This window comes from Bufo gargarizans, chromosome 2 (genome assembly GCF_014858855.1).
Source record: "Bufo gargarizans isolate SCDJY-AF-19 chromosome 2, ASM1485885v1, whole genome shotgun sequence".
Lineage (NCBI taxonomy): Eukaryota > Metazoa > Chordata > Amphibia > Anura > Bufonidae > Bufo > Bufo gargarizans.
This window is the reverse complement of record NC_058081.1, coordinates 33,063,519-33,087,206: the sequence shown is the minus strand read 5'-3', so window position 1 is coordinate 33,087,206 and position 23,688 is coordinate 33,063,519. Positions and strand designations below refer to the sequence as shown.

The 23,688-nt window shown below is 41.2% G+C and overlaps 1 protein-coding gene across 1 annotated transcript in view; it reads right to left on the bottom strand.

Moving 5' to 3' along the window:
- Positions 1 to 23,688, bottom strand: part of LOC122927157 (venom factor-like) — a 150,633-nt gene that overhangs the window by 120,533 nt on the left and 6,412 nt on the right. The window contains 8 exon segments of the mRNA XM_044278754.1: positions 2,330 to 2,453; positions 4,541 to 4,643; positions 8,213 to 8,300; positions 8,595 to 8,674; positions 10,194 to 10,285; positions 11,852 to 11,922; positions 13,306 to 13,468; positions 17,321 to 17,507. Of these exon segments, the coding sequence (XP_044134689.1) occupies positions 2,330 to 2,453; positions 4,541 to 4,643; positions 8,213 to 8,300; positions 8,595 to 8,674; positions 10,194 to 10,285; positions 11,852 to 11,922; positions 13,306 to 13,468; positions 17,321 to 17,507 (908 nt within the window).

Sequence of the window (23,688 nt, the reverse complement as noted above, 5' to 3'; positions counted from 1 at the left end):
TCTGATGGCCCAAGGCGGATGATAGACCAGGTTGGCACAGTAAAAACAACAATGTAGAGTATGCTGTGCTGGGCTTTGCTGAGGAGAGACAGTTAGCAAATATATAGCATATAGATCTGGATAGTAGAGAGTAACACCTGATCACTGTGATGCATAAGGGTGCGTCACATGGAAGGACCAACGGCCTATGTCCATGCTGATGTACAGGGTGCACACTGTGTAGAGGGAATCTGTGGCCTACACTAAGTTGTGTTGCCCTCTTCATAACTACCACCCGTGGGGGCCGTAGAGCAAAGATGTTGATGCTAATTTCCCTAAGTTGAGGGCAGCATTTCAGGGCATAGACTGGGAGCAGCTACTGTCACATAATAATACTGAGGATAAATGGGAGAGCTTTAAATCCACATTGAGTAATTGCACTAAAAATGTGTATTCCTTTAGGTAACAAGTATAAACAACTAAAATTAACCCCCCCCCCCCCCCCATGGCTTACAGCGTAAAAAGCGCAATAAAAGACAGAAAAAGGGCATTTAAAAAATACAAATCTGAGGGGTCAGCTGTAGCGTTTTGAAGATTACAAAGGGCTAATAAAATCTGTAAAAAGGAGATAAAATTAGCAAAAATACAAAATGAATAGCAGGTGGCTAAAGAGAGCAAAGCAAATCCCCCAAAAATATTTAAATATATAAATCTTAAAAAACCAAGGTTCGAGCAGGTAGGTCCCTAAATAATGGTAAGGGGGGGGGGGGGGGGTAGTCACTGAAGAGGAAAAGGCAGAGTTACAAAATTGTTTTTTTAGCTCTGTGTATACAAAAGAAGAAAAAGGAGCTGATATCTGTGGTGCCCGGGATGTTAGTACATCCAGTGATATATTGAATTGGCTAACTGTAGATATGGTCCAAGATAAGTAAAATAAAGTAAATGTGAACAAGGCTCCGGGTCCAGATGGATTACACCCAAGAGTGCTTAAAGAGCTCAGTTCAGTCATTGCTGTGCCCCTGTTTATAATTTTTAAAGATTCTGTAGGTACTGGTACCTTGCCAAGTGATTGGCGCAATGCAAATGTGGTGCCCGTATTCAAAAAAGGATCTAGGTCCTTCACAGGTAACTATAGACCTATAGGCTTGGAAAGTATAGTTTGTAATTGGATTGAAAACTGGTTGAAGGACCGTGTCCAGAGAGTTGTGGTCAATGATTCCTATTCAGAATGGTCCTGGGTTATAAGTGGTGACCCCAAGTTTCAGTGCTGGGCCCTCTATTATTTAATTTATTTATTAATGATATTGAGGACGGGATTAATAGCATCATATCTTTTTTTGCAGATGTACATTTTATGGAAGATGTCCACACACTACAAGCGGACTTGAACACTCAGAGTGATTGGGCATCAACTTGGCAAATGAGGTTCAATGTGGACAAATGTAAAGTTATGCATCTTGGTAGTAATAATCTCCGTGCTTCATATATCCTAGGTGATGTAGCACTGGGAGAGTCACTTATAGAGAAGGATTTGGGTGTCCTTGTAGATGGTAGATTGAATTACAGCATACAATGTCTATCAGCTGCTTCTAAGGCCACCAGGATATTGTCATGTATTAAAAGAGGCATGGACTCGCGGGGCAGGGATGGAATACTACCACTTTACAAAGTGTCAGTGCGGCCTCATCTGGAATATGCAGTCCAGTTCTGGGCACCAGTACATAGAAAGGATGCATTGCAGCTGGAAAAAGGACCAACGAGAGCGACTAAACTAATATGGGGCATGGAGGGTCTCAGTTATGACGAAAGATCAAAAGAATTGGATTTATTTTTTGTTGAGAAGAGACTTCAAAGGGAGGACATGATTAACCTATACAAATATATAAATGGGCCATACAAAAAATATGGTGAAAAACTGTTCCATGTAAAATGCCCTCCGACTGGAGAGGAAAAAGTTCAGTCTCCAGAAGTGTGAAAGCTACTTTACTGTAAGAACTGTGAATCTGTGGAATAGACTTCCTCAGGACGTGGTCACAGCAGGAACAGTGGACAATTTAAAAAAGGGTTTAGATGAATTCTTAAAAGGAAATGACATTAATGCTTATGAAAATGTGTAGAAATCTGAGACTCACTTCCTTCTGGGATTTGTGTCTCCACCTGTCCCTCGGTTGAACTTGATGGACTTATGTATTTTTTCAACCGTATTAACTATGTAACTATGATGCTCTTTGAGTTGAGTGTAACGCCAACATTTACTTCAGACGTAAAACACACCATCTTACTATTCAGCTTTCACACTCATCATGAAGACATTTTATCATGTGACTTTATTAGTAAGCAATTTCCAAACCTAAGTCAGTGATGACTGTCACCGAAACGTAGAGCTTGTACTCTAGCAAATCGTCTACTTTCTTGACAGACTTTATTAGGTCTCCTCTTAGAAGTTTTACTTCTTCCCCTATTCCATCAGAAATCTAGACGGGGAAACATAATTAACCAAAAGAAAAAAATAAAGGAGTATTTCAGATGTGAAATAAAGACAATGATATCATAGCATACATAAAATTGTTATTTCGGACAATCATATAGTTCTCAATTATCACAAATTATTGTGGAATTAATTAATTTAATTTGTAATACCATGTCTAGCCACATAGATTGCTGTAGCAGAATAAAGTTCTTATTTAGAATATCACACATACTCCCCCTAGTGGTAAAATATGTATTGCAATATTTACATTTGCTGCTCTGTAAAACACAAAACTAATGCAATGACTATAGGTAGAGATGAGCGAATTTCATGTTATGAAACTCGTTCACGCTTCGTTTGGTGATAAAAGCAGAATTGCATTATGGTTTCCATTACCACGGACCATAACACAATTCTATGACGGAATACATAACGGAATGCCTTTAGAGGCATTCCGTTATTCATTCCGTCATATTAGAAGTCTATGGCCTGCATAACGGATCTGTCATGTTTCCGTTATGCAGAAAAGGACTGGATAACGAAAACGGGATGGATCCATTTTGCAGCCCATAGACTTCTAATATGACGGAATGAATAGCTGAATGCCTCTAAAGGCATTCCATTATGCATTTTGTCATAGAATTGCATTAGGGTCCGTGGTAACGGAAACCATAAGGCAATTCTGTTTTTACCGCCAAAGCTCATCTCTAGATATAGGCATAAAGGCATAAACACTGTCAAGTAGATTTACATTTTTGCATCCTTCACCTGAATGTTACTTATCTCCCTGTCTATGACATTTTTCTTAACCCAACAGATTACCGTAACTGACACCTACACTCCATTTTCCAAGCATGGTGCCAGTGTAGGGCAAATAAAACCCAACAGAAGGTAACACCATGGCACTCGCTGTATTATACATTGCAATTTTATTAATACATTGAAAGTCAGTAAGATCCAGATATAATGATCAAGCAATATCAGAAGAAGCTCATATAATGTAAAGAACGTTTCGGTCAAGAAAAGACTTTCCTCAACTATATTCCTCATTTGTCCATCCAGGCCGAACTGGATGGACAAATGTCTTTTTTCGGCCTAATGTACTATGTTACTATATGAGCTTGGTGTTTAAAATTGAGGCTCTGGCTTTCTGGACCCCTCTTTCTACCCTAACCTCATGAAAATGACCATCCAAAATATGGATAGCACCTGGTAGGGCCTGGGTGGTTGGGTTCTCAAAAAAGAAGCTGAAATGCATATAATATAATTTATCATATATAAACTGATCTTCATAAAGCGGTAGTTTTTCTTAGAGTTGATCTTTTGGATGGATTGCTACCTGACTTTCCAGGTCCAGGTACCACCAAAATAATTTCTTTAGACTAAATTTGTGGTGGCCATTCTAATCACAGTTAATAACTACAACCACCATCAAACAACACTGAGTCTGACAGACTGATATGCTAGAAAAGCCATCATACTACGACTTAAGGTCTGGTCAGTTTGCCTCTCCATCAGTTATACTTACTCATTCTAGCCATCAACAATCAAGTAACCTATATGAATCCCACACCCTTAATACGTGCTTGATCCCTTTATCTACACTTCCCCTTGCTCTAATTTATCATCTTTTCCCTTTTTAATATCCCTCTAAGAAAACACTTTCCATCCAGCTAAACTTTCTTCAGATTTTTTTTGCAATTAACCACAGAAGTTTTATGGTAATTTTTTGCATTTCTTAGGTCACTGGTCCATAATCAACAGGTAAATATGACCTGAATTATTATCACAGGTATTGGCAATTTCATTTATTGCAGGTCTGTCTTAACTATGCTAATTTGAATGGTATAACAAAAGTCAAGTCTACTGATGATGTCTTGTTTCTCCACATTTAATATGCCTTTCCTACATTTTCGATTTTACTATGCGTCTCGAACATCATTTAAAGTTGAATGTGGTTCCCAAGGTACAAAAGGTTGGGTCTGATCAAGTTAGTTAATCATATTACACTTTCTGAAGTTTAAATGCCTACACCCTGATATCCTTTCATTCATTCAATATAAGAGTTTTTAATAAACTATTTTACAGTACCTGAATTGTTCTCAGTGAGTCTGTGATACTTCTCTTTTGATTGTCCTTCTTTAGGCCAAAAATAACAAAGGCTTGACCGTTAACTGGTTTCTTATAAATGTACCTAAGCATTGGAGAAATATTGGGTCAATAGAAGTGAGTTTCCAGTAGTCAATTAGACAAATCTTTTGCTTCCACATCAAATCACATTGGATATGTATGGCCCGCCACTATTTGGCATATAATAGGCCATGACATCTGTAGACACCTCTTGGCATCCCTGCAGGTCAGCTGTTTGAGGAACTCGTGGTGCTCACCAGAGCTCTGGTGAGCTCCATGACTTTCACACAGCTTGCCAAGCACTGTCCATGTGATAGTGGCTGTGCTTGGTATTGCAGCTAATCCCCATTCACATGAATGAGACTAAGCTGCGCCTAGCTCATGTGATCAATGAATGTGATGGGGCTTAGGAAGAGGCCTAAGTGCTCACAGAGCGTTTTCATACAGCTGATCAGCTAAGGTCCCGGATGTCAGACCCTCAATGATTTGATATTGATAACCTATCCTGAGGAGAACTCCTTTAACCAAAGGCAGTATTGATCTGTTAACTGCCAAAGCCTCACACTATTGGTCTGTGCTCCTCCCCATAAACCTTCCCTGTCTGATCGACCACTCCTTGTTAATAATTCTCTCATCCCTTGGAATCACAGATTTGTCTCTTCACAGCAATAAAACAGCCTCCCACTCACACACCACCTCCTGTTCTAGTCATATCTTCGTTAACCTTACAAGGGGGTGATCAATGACAGGGGGGGGTGATCAGGGAGTCTATATGGGGTGATCACCCCCCTGTCATTGATCACCCCCCTGTAAGGCTCCATTCAGACGTCCACGGATCCGCGGATTGAGTCCTTCAATGCTTTTTCTGGTTTCCCTGCTGTGTGATGTCTAAACATTTGGGCTAGGAGAGCCTATAAACTCCAATGGCATTCAATACCACTTTTATTCTTAGATTCTTCTCCTATTCTCCTCCTTTTCTTCCTTTTTCTAAAACTCAAGGAGAAAACACAAATTTATTGTCATTTTTCCCTTTTACCCAATCCCATCATAAGATCTATTTAACACCTCATAAGACCTCTGCCTTGAAAATGTGCACTGTCCTTGAGATGGTTTATCCAAGCCATTTTGACATCTGCTTTAGCAGGCAGCATTGACGTCTATGAAGAAGTCATTACCACCATGTTCTCCAATAGGCAAGAGCTTTGTGGTCTTCTATAGGGCTTTATGGCCATTCTTTACCAGAAAAATAAATAAATAAATATATATATATATATATATGTGTGTTAGTCCTTATTCTCATCACATATATTTCTTTTCCTCATTACCATTGTCCTTGTCTCTTCACTAAGTCATTCTGTATACTGAACCTTAGTGCCATTATATAAGCTTCCAACATAAAGTTGACTTTGCACCTCAAAAAACTTCTAGGGAGTTTTCCCAGCGAGGAAATACATGGCATATCATTGGAATATGATTTAAATGTCTGATAGATGTGGGACCTGCACCCTTGTGGAAAAGGGCTGTTTCTGTAAGTACCAAAGAAGTGACTGGTGAGAGCCAACCTCATGTGCAGCCACTACTCAATGTCTGTCAGAATGTGGTATCTGATAGTTAAGGAACTCAGATAAGGTGCTCGACATGAGAGGTAGGACCCAAATCAACCAGATATTTATGGCATATCCTATAGAGATGTTATGAATGTTCTAAGTGTTAATACCTTTAAAGATGAATAGAAGTGATAAGGCTGAGTTTTCACTTCAGTTATTTGATCAGTTATTTCCATCAGTTAGTGTGAGCCAAAACTAGATGCGGGTCAAAAACACAGAAGAGATGCAGATACAGTCATGTGAAAAAATTAGGACACCCTTTGAAAGCATGTGGTTTTTTGTAACATTTTTAATAAAAGGTTATTTCATCTCCGTTTCAACAATACAGAGAGATTAAAGTAATCCAACTAAACAAAGAAAACTGAAGAAAAGTCTTTTCAAGATCTTCTGTAAATGTCATTCTACAAAAATGCCTATTCTAACTGAGGAAAAAGATAGGACACCCTCACATGTATTCCCTCTTAAATTGGCTCAGATCTCACACAGGTATATCACACCAGGTGCACATAATTAGTAGATCGTTACTCTGCATGTTGAATGAGGCTTGCCCTATTTAAACCTCAGACATTTAGTTTGGTGTGCTCCTGACTGTTGAAGTGAGAGTGAGCACCATGGTGAGAGCAAAAGAGCTGTCAGAGGACTTCAGAAAAAAGATTGTAGCAGCCTATGAGTCTGGGAAGGGATTTAAAAAGATCTCAAAAGATTTTGAAATCAGCCATTCCACTGTCCGGAAGATAGTCTACAAGTGGAGGGCTTTCAAAACAACTGCCAACATGCCCAGGACTGGTCGCCCCAGCAAGTTCACCCCAAGAGCAGACCGCAAGATGCTAAAAGAGGTCTCCAAAAACCCTAAAGTGTCATCTCGAGAACTACAGCAGGCTCTGGCTACTGTTGATGTAGAAGTACATGCCTCTACAATCAGAAAGAGACTGTACAAGTTTAACTTGCATGGGAGGTGTGCAAGGAGGAAACCTTTGCTTTCCAAGAGAAACATCGAGGCCAGACTGACATTTGCCAAAGATAAAGTTGACAAAGACCAGGACTTCTGGAATAATGTTCTTTGGACAGATGAGTCCAAAATTGAATTATTTGGACACAACAGCAGAGGACATGTTTGGCGTAAACCAAACACAGCATTCCAAGAAAAGAACCTCATACCAACTGTGAAGCATGGAGGTGGAAGTGTCATGGTTTGGGGCTGCTTTGCTGCAGCAGGACCTGGTCAGCTCACCATCATAGAATCCACGATGAATTCTACTGTGTATCAGAAGGTGCTTGAAGAACATGTGAGACCATCAGTTAGAAAATTAAAGCTGAAGCGGAACTGGACCATGCAACATGACAATGACCCAAAACATACTAGTAAATCAACCAAAGATTGGCTGAAAAAGAAGAAATGGAGAGTCCTGGAATGGCCAAGTCAAAGTCCAGATTTGAATCCCATTGAGATGCTGTGGGGTGACTTGAAAAGGGCTGTACGTGCAAGAAACCCCTCAAACATCTCACAGCTGAAAAAGTTCTGCATTGAGGAGTGGGGTAAAATTTCCTCAGACCGATGTCGAAGACTGGTAGATGGCTACAAGAACCGTCTCACTGCAGTTATTTCAGCCAAAGGAGGTAACACTCGCTATTAGGGGCAAGGGTGTCCTATCTTTTTCCTCAGTTAGAATAGGCATTTTTGTAGAATGACATTTACAGAAGATCTTGAAAAGACTTTTCTTCAGTTTTCTTTGTTTAGTCGGATTACTTTAATCTCTCTGTATTGTTGAAACGGAGATGAAATAACCTTTTATTAAAAATGTTACAAAAAACCACATGCTTTCAAAGGGTGTCCTAATTTTTTCACATGACTGTATTTCCATTATAGGCTTCACTACGGTTTTTGACTCACAATAACTGATGTAAATAACTGATCAAATAGCTGAAGTGTGAACTCAGCCTAATTTTGGTTGCTTGATTAATATACCATAACATACATCGTTCTCCAATCCATAATTTTGGCCTTTATGATTATACAGGTACTTACTGACTTGAAATTGTTACTGAAAAACTTTTATCATCTATGTGCATGAATTTTTTCTCCGCTGTTATGGTAACTTCAAAATTTGGTAATACTGGGGAAAAAAGGATCAGTATAAATAAATGAGTCCCATCATCATTCCACCTCCCCAAAAAGACAACCTGGACCTGGAAAGTCAGGTAGCAATATAATCACTACTGTTCTCGCAGAAAAGGTCTCCATTGTTTGTAAATTCATGAAGACCAAGGTTGCCTATTTTTGACAATATATATTAAGATCCATGTAACGTCAAATCTGGGCATACTTGCTAACCTGGACCATGGAAAACCTGGATGTCTACCCCTGTGGGAGCTCTGGCGGCATTGGTTGACAAAATAAATATTCTTACCATATTCTTTCACATCAAATTTTGCAGAGAATTCTTCTTGGGAGTTGTCATATTGTGCTGTGATGGTCCAGGTGCCAAGCCTGCAAGGAAAGGAAACTATATCAGAATTTAGACTTGAAGAAACACATGAAGGAAAAAAATGGAAAGGAAAAGTACCGTAACAGTAATATTTCACAAAGTGAAAAAATTTAATCTTGAATAGTGAAATTTCCAATCTTCCAAATTCACTGTGGCTAGAGATTGTTGATCATCCCAATTGCTGTCCATCTTGAGTTTTGGTATGGCCCTCATCCTAACATTTTCTACTACTTTGTGTATTTATTGCATAGTTAAAGATGCAATGTCGCCAATTCTTCTCATGCATTAATTCAAGTATACTGATTTTTGTTTGCAGTTGTTTCACTACTGGCCCCCACTGTCAGCTTTTAGGATGCAGAGAACTGTTGTGGAAATATTCATTTCAACTGACTCTTATGGTTGTTCAAAGTCAAGTACCTGTCCTACTTCAGCAAGCAGAAAATGGCTAATGGGAACATTAATAAGTCCAGTGATTGGTTCATCAGCCTTTCCAGGAGTTTCGAGTGTGCCTAGCAGGCATAGAAAATGAAAAGCACGGTGTAATGACAGTGGTCAGTGCCCGCCATCATCCCGCTCACCATGGTGGGTGTGAGCACCGACCCACTTACCCTGGTCGCTGGAGTCTCATGTGCCTCTTGCTGGCAGGTTTCAGCTTGCTTCTTGCTGGAAAACGCTCCTTCCTAGCAATAGTGTGTGCATGCTTTCTGGTTCTAGTACTCACACGCACCCTGATTCTTCCTCCTAGCCTATGGCTGGCCTCTTGTGGGTATTTAAGGCACCTTCCCCTATGGGAAGATACCTGTGCAATAGGTATATTAGCTTGATAGAGCCTGTGAAGGTGCTCTACTTGAGCTTGTCTTCCCAGGTACCGACCTTTGGCTAATTTCCTGGAATTTGACCCTCTGCTGTCTACCCTGACCTGTGTCTGACTACCATGCTGACCCTAAGATGCCTGCCTTGAGCTTCGTACTATTTTTCACATTTGTATGTACTCTGCCAGCCCTGACCTCAGCCTGTTGCTGATTATGAGTTTTGCTATGAGCCATTGTCTTTTGACCCACGTGGGTCAGCAGCCAACGACGCGGAGACTGTTCCAGGAGGTAGTGACATGCTGCGTTCTCTGCAGGGGAGTCCAGATGCCTGTATAGGGGTTAAAGGCTGAAAACCAGGGAAACCTAAGCCAAATCTGTTGGATGACACAATGATTCCATACCCACTACCATAACACTGAGGAGGCCAGAGCAGCATTTAATGGCAGCAAAAAGAGATTGGTGGAGATGAGCAATGCTCCCTAGAAAACCCTTTATCATGCTCTAATAAACATGTACTCGACATCTTGACCTCCATTCAACAAAATCTATATAAAAAAATATTAAATTGTCTGTATAACAGAAAAATAAAAGGGAATGGGGATCGTATGGTCAGGGCAAGATGCTTCTCATCAAAGTGAATCAAATAAACAAACTGTATACTACTCAGAAAGATAAAACCACATATAACAAGTGGATTGGTTGTCCTTACATTGCTAGGTCAGACAGTTCATAATTCTTAGAGATGATGCCAAATTTATCAGGGAACCAATTCCCTTGTGCTGTAATCATCCCATATGGGTTCTGAAAAAGATTTAAAAAAAAAAAATCAAAGAAAGCTCCTCTACATGTTTTTGACGTCACTTAGATTAAAGGAACACTAAATCTAGAAATTAGAAATTAGAAAAGTAAACAAGAAATATTTTTTTTGTCCTACTACAGACCTGGCAGAGAGGGGAGGCTTCTGCTGCAACCAGCTGTCTGACAGCCAGATACAGAATAGTTAGGAGCAGGTGCGGAAGGTGACTTCTCCTTCTCCTGCGACCTGTTCCCAACCGCCTTACAAACGTTGGTGGTTGGGATTTTAAATATGGCGCCCCCTCACGAGTGCAGCAGGCAGCATAGCAGTCAGGTGCCTACTGTTTTAAACAGCAGGTACCCAGGGCTAATGTATGCAATCAAAGATAATGTCAATCACATAGATTTAACCCTTGGAGGCCGTTGTCAAATGTTGCCACGGCATCTCTGAGGATAAAAGCTTGGAGCACGTGCTTCCAGCCATGCAGAGGCTCCCCCTAGCGAGGAACAGGGGAGTTGGACGTAGTGTGTGGCAGCCTTGATCCTCCTGAGTGACATGAGGCTGCTGCCCAATGGCTCCCATGGATGGGCTCTATCGGAACTTAGGGTAATTCTCATAGACTCCAATGCTAAAGAAAAAATATGGGGGATTCAGCCCGCACAACCCCTAGCAGGTGCAGATTGCTATGGCGAAATACAGATACAAACGCAAAAACTCAAAATGCTGGTTGCAGTGTGCGATTGCATTTAGTGTTTTTCCGTTTCCAATGCTAAAGAGTTAGAGTCTGTGACCGAAACAATCTAATGATTGCTTTTTATAGTTTCCTAGGGAAAAAAAAAAAAAGTGTAAAAAAATAGAGGAAAGTTTTTAAAAATATAAAAAAGATTAAAATTCAAAGCACCGCCTTTCCACAAAATTAAAATAAAAATGCACTCAAAATGTAAAAAGTTAATATCATGGGCATCGCTGTGTGTGAAAATATTTATCCCATATGGCAAACCGTGAAACAGAAAAAAAAAATCTAAATGGCTGATTGCCAATTTTTTGTTGCGTTAACTTCCACAAAAAAATATGTAAAAGTGATCAAAAAGTCATACACACTCTAAAAGATATTTAAAAATGTACATATCTCCCTGCAAAAAATGAGCTCCCACTGAGCTCCATACACCTAAAAGTAAAAAAATTATGGAGGTCAGAATATTGCAAAGAAAAACATACTTTTTTCCATAGTTTTAATTGTTTTCAGTATTAAAGCGCAAAAAAAACTATGTGGTATAATTGTATTCGTACTGATCAGGAGAATTAAAGTAACAGGTCAGTATTAACTGCATAGGGAACGCTGTCAAAATAAAACCCATATACCTCTTGCAGATTGTGTTAATTTTGTGTTAATTCCACCTCATTGGAAATTTTTATCCCTCCCCCATTACATTGTATGCAACTGTAAATGGTTGCATTAGAAATTACAACTTATTCTGCCAAAAAAACAAGTCATAATATTCACAGTCCTAATTTTCTGTGCATTTTCTGCATTTAGTAGGAAACAACTGAAAATTAATGAACATTCTCACCTTAATCTCATACATTACTGTCTGTTTTTTTGGCTGCATCTTGTAGTTCATTGGGTAAATACGGTAGAGAGCTAAAGAGACACAAGGTAAACTACTTTAAGAAATGTGCTGCATGGAAATTAATGCTGCAAGTCATCTTTATTTCCAACCACTTATATCCTTAAAGGGGTTCTCCGGGAATGAAAAAAAAAAATTAAAATACCTTAATATTACTTTATTATAAATATATTTCCAAAATACCTTTCATTAGTTATAATGGCTTGCTTTGTCTGGGGAGCAATAATCAGGGGAAACAAAATGGCCGCCATCCTATTAGTACACACAAAACCTGTCCTAATCACACAGGACAAGTCACTTCTGAACTCTGAGCCAAAGAGCTGGCTCATCGTCCTCCTCTCTGCTCTGCTTGTCACAGGTTATAATCCTGAATACAGATGATAACATTTTCAACTGGGGATTGAGTTCATGAGGATACATGAAGTACAAAGAGGACAGACTGTGGTAACGGACACTGCATACAAGATCTGCTGCTCATTCTCCACATTTCCACCTCCTCTCTGTACTTCATGTCTCCTCATGGACTCCATTCCTACAGAGATTCAGCGGAAGATCCTATCAGCTGTATTCAGGATTATAATCCCTGACAAGCAGAGCAGAGAGGAGGATGAGGCAGCTCTTTAGCTCACTGCTCTGAAGTTACTTGTCCTGCTGTGTGAATAGGACAGGTTTTGTGTGCACTAATAGGATGGCGGTCATTATATTTTCCGTGATGATTGCTCCCTAGACAAAGCGAGCCATTATAAATAATAAAAGATAATTGAGAATATATTTATAATAATGTAATATTTACATATATTTTTTTCTTATTTACTGGAGAACCCCTTTAATCCTAGCCCATGTCCCTCGGTTCTCAGTTCTTAATCATTAATATGGCATTTCGCACTTCTTTGGTTTAAAGAGGTTTCCTAAACCAAACACTGTGCTTGTGACCCTTTTTATCGCCTCTTGTGCAGAAAGTTTTGAACAACTGCTGTTTCTCCGCCTCTGCCACTTTCCCAAAATGGGGGCATGACAAGGGTGACGAGGGGGTTGCCAGAGGGCCCAGAACATTTGTGTTCTTTTATGTCAGTTTACGCCCCTGGGTGGTAAGGATTTCAGTTTAGGAGCATGGATTCCCGGAGATAAAGAGGTGTATGCCTTGTAATCGATTAGACACATCTATCAGCAGCACAGGAGAGATCATAGACTTCGGGTAATTGATGGTCTATGTTAAATCCCCCCCCTCCATATTTTGAGTTCACTGAGAACTATACAGTAAGTCCCCACTAGTAGCAGATGCATAACACCATTGCCATCACACTGGAAGAGAAAACTTCACCTTGAGTGGTGAGGATTGATGACCCTTATTCCCCAGGGCCCCGGTATATACAAAAAGTACAGTAAGTATTTTTTACCTTTAGATCCTGGGGTGTAAATAGTTTTGTCCATCTGAATGACGATGTATCCGCTATGAAAAGACACAAGAACTACTTTCTCCAAGTTACACTGTGATGAAAACACTTGGACAGATACATAATATTTTTTCTTTGGTTCATTCAGAAGGTCCTGTGATTTAACCTGAATTCACAAATGTAAAAAAAATAAAAAACATCATTAGCAATGCAATATATGCAATATGGTAGGGCTCAATTACATAAAGTAAACCCCTGTCGGAAGTCAATGAAAAAACGAAAGAAAAGAAAGACCTTCATTTGTCAATAGGATGATGTATGTGAGCAAATCGAATCCACTGAAGTGGAATTAGATCTGAATTTCAGGATATATTCGATTCACTGCAAAGCTGGATTTCCTCGTGCTTCGTGCTAGTGAATTGATTTAACCTGAAATTGTGTAAAAAAACAAACAAAAAATCATACTTACCTCCTCTATTTGCTCGTGATGGGCCAGCCGCCGCCATCTTGATTAAAGATTTTGGCTGAATTCCCGTGTGTGGTGACGTATGACATCACCACGCCGGACGGTATGACGACGTCATCTAGGGTCACGTGAGATTTCGTGCCAGATCTTCAATAAAGTTGGCGGTGGCCAGCCTGTCGCGAGCAAATGGAGGCGGTAAGTATGATTACATTTTTTTCTTCTGTTAATTTTACTCTGTTTTTACTCTCAGATGCCGTGATCTTGTATGAACATGACATCTGAGGGGTACAATGATGGTGAGCGGCACTATTGCAGCTTTCTGTCATTGCACTCACTACTAAAAATGCATCTCATGATAAAGTAATTTGTCACAAAGCTAATTTTTTTGTAAAATTCAGCAAAGCAGCCAAATCGAATTTTACAAAACTTTGCTCATCTCTAGTGGTAGCACCAACTCTACATACCTGCTCAGATGCCGTACAGTACACACTACTACAACCACAAATCTACAGCCCTACAACCTACAGAACAGATATATCATCCATGAAGATAGGAAGGGTTTTATTCACACTTGTAGAGCTGCACATCTTGAACATACAGTTACTATTGTCCATCTTGTAGACTAGGGACAATATTTATCTAGATATGGAGGCCAAGTCTGATGTTTGACATTACTCAGGAGAACCACTATAGGAAAAATCTGCTTCACCAAAATAACAACCACGGGAACAACACAGCAGGGTAATAAAGTGAAATATCAAAAATAATTGGTAGATCCTTTACTAAGTACAGATGGCCTGGTCTGTGAATAATAGAAATGATTCATTCCCCTGACCCCCATTTTAGAAGCTAAAGAGGACAAAAGACAGAGGTTGTCACACGTGACTATCTTTATTAGAGGCTTTGGGAATTACAGTGCAGAATTGTGCACCAGGACAGGATCCAATCCTGCTTCCATTAGCTACCTAACCTTAAAAGCTATTTTGTATAATTGTATTTTACTCATTTTGGGCTAAGAATCTTTTTTTTTTCAATTGGTCTTTATTAAAAGATATTGAGCCATTCTGTCACAAAGAGTTAGGTTTTTCCAACTGTTTGAACCCACATATTTTTTCTTTGACTCTGTGCCGGTCATCTAATAAACCTTATCTCTAAATTACTTAAAAATCGTAAACGCTAATTTCAGCCACAATCTTATTAGTAAGGCTACTTTCACACCTGTGTTAGGATCCGCACCTATAATGCAAATGCTTGTATCCGTTCAGAATAGATCCGTTTGCATTACCATGAACAAATAATTTTTTTTTTTATTCATGATGATGCAAACGGATCCGTTTTGACTTACACTGAAAGTCAATAGGAGGCGGATCCGTTTTCAATTGCACCATATTGTGTCAGTGAAAACGGATCCGTCCCCATTGACTTACATTGTAAGTCAGGATGGATCCGTTTAGCTGTGCATCGTCAGGCGGACACCAAAACACTGCAGGTAGCGTTTTGGTGTCCGTCTCCCGAGCGGAATGGAGGCTGAACAGAAGCAAACTGATGCATTCTGAACGAATTCTTATCCATTCAGAATGCATTGGGGCTAAACTGATCCATTTTGGGGCCGCTTGTGAGAGCCCTGAACAGATCCCACAAGCGGACCCAGAAACACCAGTGTGAAAGTAGCCTAAGACAAGAATTGAGCTATAATCTAAGGTCAGAGATTAGGAGCCCCTTAGCTGAGCTGCCTGATAGAGATGTCCCAAACTATTCGCTGGCGAACAGTTCCCGGCGAATATCGCATGTTCGCGTTCGCCACGGCGGGCGAACATATGCGATGTTCGGTCCGCCCTTCTATACGTCATCATTGAGCAAACTTTGACCCTGTACCTCACAGTCAGCGACACATTCCAGCCAATCAGCAGCAGACCCTCCCTCCCAGACCCTCCCACCTCCTAGCAAAAAGCAAGGACAGCATCCATCTTAGATTCATTCTGAAGCTGCAGTGTCACAAAGTTGTAATCGCAATGCGAATAATGCAGGTTATATTATTCGCATTGCGATTACAACTTAGAGCTGGGTGCCTAATGGTTGTATTGCTAGAATATATAACGAAGATTGAGAATATAGTGCTATATTCGTTGTCAATTCTAGCAATACAACCATTAGGAACTCAGATCTAAGTTGTAATCGCAATGCGAATAATGCAGGTTATATTAATCGCATTGCGAATTCAAGCTAAGTTCCTAATGGTTGTATTGCTAGAATTGACAATGAATATAGCGCTATATTCTCAATCTTCGTTATATTCTAGCAATACAACCATTAGGAACCCAGCAGCTCTAAGTTGAATTCGCAATGCGATTAATATAACCTGCATTATTCTCATTGCGATTAAAACTTTCTCAAATCCGACAGTACATTCTAGCATGGAGCCGTTCCCATGGTGATGGGGACGCTCCATGAGCACGCAAGTCGGCAGAAGCTCTAAGATGAAATCGCAATGCGATTAATTCAAGTTCTATAAATCGCATTGGGATTTCAACTTAGAGCTTCTGCCGACTTCCGTGCTCATGCAGCATCCCCATCACCATGCGAACGACTCCATGCTAGAATGTACTCTTTGAGAAAGTTGAAATCGCAATGCAATTAATTCAAGTTCTATAAATCGCATTGCGATTTCAACTTACCACACTCTGCGTCAACTACATAATCCCCCTCCGGCATGCCACAGTCCAGGTGTTAGTCCCCTTGAAACAACTTTTCCATCACTATTGTGGCCACAAAGAGTCCCTGTGGGTTTTCAAATTTGCCTTCCTATTGAAGTCAATTGCGGTTCACTCGTTCGCGAACATTTACAGAAATTTGCATTTGCCGTTTGCGAACGGAAAATTTTATGTTCGCGACATCACTACTGCCTGACAGAGCAGAGAGAAAATCCAGATCCTGCCAGTAAAGAAACTCAGCCCTATGCAGGGAAAAGGGCTCAAATCTTTAATTAAGATAAAAAAAAAAAATGCCCCTAAAGTTGCACATAGCCCTTTAAGGAGTTTTCTTATTTTAGACACATAGAAAGAGATCTATCAAACTGGGGTAAAGTAGAACTAGCTTAGCTTCCCCTAGGAGCCAATCAGATTACACCTTTCATTTTCAGAAGGAGCTGTGGAAAATAAAAGGTGGAATCTGATTGGTTGCTATGGGCAACTAAGCCAGTTCTATTTTACACCAGTTTGATAAATCTACCCCATATAATATACCCAAAGGTTATGCCATAAGTCTCTGACTGGGAACTCCACGTGTCGAGAAAACACAGGCCTCTTGACCCCAATGATGAAAGCTAAGCGATCTGGTGGCTACATCCAGTAGATGATCAAGTGAAGAGGTACCTGAATATCTGAACATTGTGTCCTCAATGGGAGGACAGAATGCAAGCAGGGGATCTAACTCTTCCTATAAACAGAGCTCCCAGATATGGGGATCTTCCGGTGGGAATTCCTGTTGTGAACATTACTCAATAATACATCCTACAACTTATGGCTACACATTGGTTATATGTGGGTAACTTACATTTATGGTAGTCGTTCCCAAGAAGCTATTTTTACTATTGACAGAGATCTTGCCCTGAGCAAACAAGCGTGTCTTCAGTGGAAAATCCTGGACTCTGATATCGGCCTCAAATCCGGAGCCATGTCCATCAAGTACAATAGTTTCTTCAGTGTCAGAACGTATGATTCCAGGAGTAATCAAAGTGCATCTGTTCAGAGAAGAAAAAGCTATAATATGGTGGAAACTTTAATCACTCGTCCTGTACACCAACTTTGTCTCCCAAGTCGAAGTGAATTACCCAATAAATCACTGCTCTGTGCCAACAAGGGACAAGCATATTTTACTCTTGAAGAAGAATCTGGTTTGCTTTGTCTTAGTCATGTTACAAGGCCTAGTAAAAGGTTGGACATTGGCTCATACGAAACATTTCCCAAATAGGTATCCGTAGAGAGACAGTTTACCTTCTTCCAAGAGGAGACATACTTTGCATATTTATTTTGCCTAGCCAATAAAAATCATTACACCAACTTGGTGGTCTCCACAAGGAGAAACTTTATTCCCTCAGACTATGCCGTGAAAACCAAGGAAGACAACCCAGTGTTCAGATATGACCTAGAACATAAATGGGTTTGTTGGAAGGGTTGCCTAGCTTAGAAAACAGAATTAATAAAGGAAAACAAAATGTGCAAATGTCTCCAACAATCTACTTAGAATAATGTCAAGTACATCATAAGTAAACATAGCCACTCAGGGACTAACTGGGAACTTAACCCCTTAGTGACCAGCCTGTTTTGGTTCTTACTGACCAAGCGTTTTTCTTCCTTTTTTCATCGTCGCGTTCCAAGAGCTATAACTTTTTTATATAGCTTTATGAGGGCTTGTTTTTTGCGGAACAAGTTGTGGTTTTTAATGGAGCCATTTGGGAATACACATAACTTTCTGATTACATTTTATTAACTCTTTCTGGGAGGGAAATGGGAAAAACAGCAATACTGCCACTACGTTTTTACGTTATAAATTTGAAGGCATTCATTTTTCGGTATAAATAACATAATATCTTTATTCTCTGGGTCAGTATGATTACAGAGATACCAAATACATATTTTTTTTTTTTTTAGGTTTTACAACTTTTTTGCAATAAAACCCCTTTTTTTAAAAGAAATTTATTTTTTTACATTGCAGCTTCCCAAGACCCATACTTGCGGGATGACTTGTATTTTTCATTGCTATTATTTTGGAGTAAATGGCGCTTCTTGATCACTTGTTATTACGTTTTTCTGGTGGCAACTAAGAATAAATTAGCAATTTTGCCTTTTTTTTTTTTTACAGCGTTCACCATAGAGGATAATTCATGTGATATTTATGTAGTCTGGGTCATTACGGACAGGGCAATACCAAATATACAATGGAGATTATTTTTTTGCAATTTTTTTCCTTGAAAAGCATATTTTCAATGGAAAAAAAGTGTAATTTTTTAATGGAATTTTTAAATGGAATTAATTTAGGCTCAGCCTGCTGGAAATTACTACAGTTGGGACCAGGTCCTACAACAGATGCCAGGTAGCCTTTAAAAAACATCGGCACCCCGTGATCCCATTTGCGGGGTGCTGATAGGACACAGAGGGTTTCCACTCCCTCTGTCACCTCTTTACATGCGGCGGGCACCATTGCCCGGGCTGTTAGAGCAGAGCCGCGGCTCTCATGTGAGAGACCCGTGCAGCGCTTAGATTGGCCCCATCCTGAGGCCCCAGGCCCCTTAGTGACCGCCGTAAAAACACATATCGGTGGTCACTAAAGGGTTAAAGTGGCCCTGGAGAAAAAAAAAAAGCAATCAAGTTGTAGGTGGTCCAAATTGACAGAAGGCAGAGCAACACGAGTAGATAGAGCCAACATAAGCCAGAAGTAGGCAAGGACTACAGAAGTAGACAGGGCCAACAATACCATAATGCAGTACAAAATAGTGCCCCAACAAGACCAAATACCGCAGTGCAGCATAAAATACTGCCCTATGACTATAGTGAGGACGGTGATAAAGATGAGTTCAGGAGGCCCCCTGTGGCTGCTGGCCAGGTAAATAAGTACCCGATGCTCCTAGCATTAATTTAAGCTGGGAGCATCAGATCGTTATGTTCCTAGCTAGTGGCCATGAGGAGGGCTTGGGTGACCCTCTGAGCATTAGCGCTCAGGGATATTTCCCTGTAGGGTCTATGGCTAGTCCAGCCCTGTGGACATTGAAGGGGATCTTCTGTTCTTAACTATTGATGATCCTCAATATCCTATTGACAGGGTACCTGGAGTCAAAATGGCTGTTTTGCAATAGTGCCAGTGCTGGAAACTGGCACCAGAAGTGTCCACTGTTTACTGGCCCAACATGTTGGAGCCTCATACACCCTGAGGACGCTGCTGTTTAGCGCCGATGTGCATTGGGTTGTTTTTACTATGGCAGCGCTATCTCCCTACACATTTGTGTGCACTTTGTACTTTAACTGCTTCCAGACTGCCATACGGCTATACATGTCAGTGGTCCCCGTTCCGGAGCAGACGCCATAGCCGCGGGGTGCCTGATGTTTCATACAGCAGACACCCGCGCCTAATGTCTGTGACCAGCGATAATGCCAGTCACTTAACACTTCAGAGGCCGTGGTCAATCCTTATCTGTGCTTCCATGTGTGCTGCAGCTTCCCCGAACAGGGATCGGGGGAGCTGGAATGTGTTAGCAGCAGCCCCGGTCCTCCTGTGAGAAAGAAGGCTGCGGCTAAGCAATTTCTGTAAAAAAAAAAAAAAAAAAAAACACATCATAGGTATCCCGGTGTGCACAAATGCACGTACTATTAAGATATAAAAAAATGTAAATGGAGAATGGCGAAATGTAAAAAAAAGGCTAATTTGTCTTTTTTTTTTCACTGCTCCTCTCACAGAAAATTTTATAAAAAGTGATCAAAATGTCGTACATGCCTCAAAATGGTATCACTGATCGCCCCGCAAAAAATGAGCTCTCACACAGCTCCTCATACATAAATACAAAAAATTATAGGAGTCAGAATATGGAGACTAAAAGTAAAAAATTATCATATTCAAGGGTTTTATCTTATTTTCACTATAAAAATGCAATAAAAAATATACATATGTAGTATTGCCAGATTCGTACTGTCCTGGAGAATAAAAGTAAGGGTCCATTCACACGTCCGTAGTGTATTGCGGATCCGCAACACACCCGGCCGGCACCCCCAAAGAACTGCCTATTCATGTCTGCAATGTTCTGTTCTTCCGGTCCGCAGCTCTCGAAATGCAGATGCGAAGAGCACATAGTGTGCTCTCCGCATCCATTCCTGCCCCATTAAGAATGAATGGGTTTGCCCCCGTTACGGATATTGCGGAACGGATGTGGACCCATTCCACGGACGTATGAATGGACCCTAACTGGTCAGTTTTATAATATAGGGAATGCCATAAAAACAAATCCCAAGAAACTGTTCTGGAATTGTGTTTTTTTCCCAATTTCACTCCAATTATAACTTTTTCCCCGCTTCCTACCACATTTTATGCAATAGTCAATAGTGCCATCAGAAATGGCATCTATTCCTGCATACAGCTATGTGAACAGAAAAATAAAAAAGTTATGGCTTTGGGAGGGCTGGGAGTAAAAAACTAAAACTAAAAATCGCCTGTCATGAAAGAGTTCATGCATATTGGATTTCATTTTTGCACATTATTAGTTTATGGCGGTGTTTTTTTTTGGAAGAAGATGCAGAACAATGAACATGCTCCCGATATGGAACTTTACAAAATGCTCACCTCTAGTTGGTGGTTCTACCTCTGAGACCCATCTAATAATTGACCCACATGCCTTCTGCATAAGTCTTATAGAGCATATAGTTGGCTAGCCCTCTATGTTTCACCTTCCAATGCCTGTGTGGCTGCATCGGACTGTAATAGCGTTGAGCGCAAATTGTCACGGCCATGGCTATGACCGTGACTCCTGAACCGCATGCGGTTGTCAGCGGTTTTGTTTGGTTGTCAATCACAGGTGAGGGCTTTGGTTTTTGCTTCACCTGTGGTTGCCGCTGGCAACTGTTTTTATGTGGCAGCATTGCAGTATGAGTTGTGTCGTGGCTGCTTGCTGTGTTATGCGTGCGGTTCCACTTAGCAACTTGTGTGTTTGGTGTGCACTTCCCATGTTTGGTGTGCACGGGTTGTTTGTCTGTTCACTTCCCCTTTAAGTGGTGTTTTCCCTTCCTTGGTGGTGGAAGGGTTAACTCCCTTTCTATGTGTGTGAGACACTGGGTGTGTCTGTGTGGGTGTGGCCACTTAGGCCTATAAAGCCTCTGTGTTTGGCATGTCTCAGTGGGTTGCTTCAGCCATGCTTAGCTGGAGCAGCCTCCTGTGCATTACATCTGTCAGTGGGGACCACCCTTGTGGTCATAAACAAACTATTGTCATTCTTAAGTTTATGTGTGATGTCTATTTGATGTTTTCCTTGTTTTTCTGTGCAGCTATGGATCTGGGTCTCTGTGTGTGGATGCGTTGTGATCTTCAGCTTGCCAGCACAGGGATCCAGTCAGCAAGGCTGTGGCAGGTAGGTGGAACTGGTTCAGTTCACCTGCCATATCCATAGATCTGTTTGTGTTTCCCCTTTTCCCTGCAGCTTGGCCAGTGAGACCCCTGTTCCTCCGTGTCCAGAAGGAACAGGCAGTCTTACCCTGACTCCTAGTCCAGGGACCGGTCGGAGGGATCCGAGGTTCCTGAGCGTGGGTCCCCTACCTTAACCTTCTCCGGACCGCCGTACGCAGGATTGTGTCCTGCCGGCGGCCCTGCTCTTCTGGGTGGACAAATATACGCGTCCTCCCGCGAGAGCCGAGATTTCCTGTGAACGCCTGCACGCAGGCGCGCGCGCTCACAGGAACGGAAGGTAAGAGAGTGGATCTCCAGCCTGCCAGCGGTGATCGTTCGCTGGCAGGCTGGAGATGTGATTTTTTTAACCCCTAACAGGTATATTAGACGCTGTTTTGATAACAGCGTCTAATATACCTGCTACCTGGTCCTCTGGTTGTCCCTTTTGTTTGGATCGACCACCAGAGGACTCAGGCAGCTCACTAAAGTAGCACCAAACACCACTACACTACACTACACCCCCCCTGTCACTTATTAACCCTTTATGAACCACTGATCACCCCATATAGACTCCCTGATCACCCCCCTGTCATTGATCACCCCCCTGTCATTGATCACCCCCCTGTAAGGCTGGCTCCATTCAGCTGTCCGTATGATTTTTACGGATCCACGGATACATGGATCGGATCCGCAAAACGCATACGGACGTCTGAATGGAGCCTTACAGGGGGGTGATCAATGACAAGGGCGTGATCACCCATATAGACTTCCTGATCACTTCCCTGTCATTGATCACCCCCTGTAAGGCTCCATTCAAACGTCCGTATGATTTTTACGGATCCATGGATACATGGATCGGATCCGCAAAACACATGCGGACGTCTGAATGGAGCCTTACAGGGGGGTGATCAATGACAGGGGGGTGATCAGGGAGACTATATAGGTGATCACCCCCCTGTCATTAATCACCCCCCTGTCATTGATCACCCCCCCTGTAAGGCTCCATTCAGACATTTTTTTGGCCCAAGTTAGCGGAAATATATACTTTTTTTTTGTTTGTTTTTTCTTACTAAGTCTCATATTCCACTAACTTGTGTCAAAAAATAAAATCTCACATGAACTCACCATGACCCCATTTCGGAAAGAAGACACCCCAAGGTATTCGCTGAGGGGCATATTGAGTCCATGAAAGATTTACATTTTTGTCCTAAGTTAGCGGAAAGTGAGACCGCTAACTTATGGAAAAAAAAAATTTCTATGAACTCGCCAGGCCCCTCATTGAATACCTTGGGGTGTCTTCTTTCCAAAGTGGGGTCACATGTGGGGTATTTATACTGCCCTGGCTTTTTAGGGGCCCGAAAGTGTGAGAAGAAGTCTGGGATCCAAATGTCTAAAAATGCCCTCCTAAAAGGAATTTGGGCACCTTTGCGCATCTAGGCTGCAAAAAAGTGTCACACATCTGGTATCGCCGTACTCAGGAGAAGTACGGGAATGTGTTTTGGGGTGTCATTTTACATATACCCATGCTGGGTGAGAGAAATATCCTGGCAAAAGACAACTTTTCCCATTTTTTTATACAAAGTTGGCATTTGACCAAGATATTTTTCTCACCCAGCATGGGTATATGTAAAATGACACCCCAAAACACATTCCCCAACTTCTCCTGAGTACGGCGATACCAGATGTGTCACACTTTTTTGCAGCCAAGGTGGGCAAAGGGGCACATATTCCAAAGTGCACCTTTCGGATTTCGCAGGCCATTTTTTACAGATTTTGAT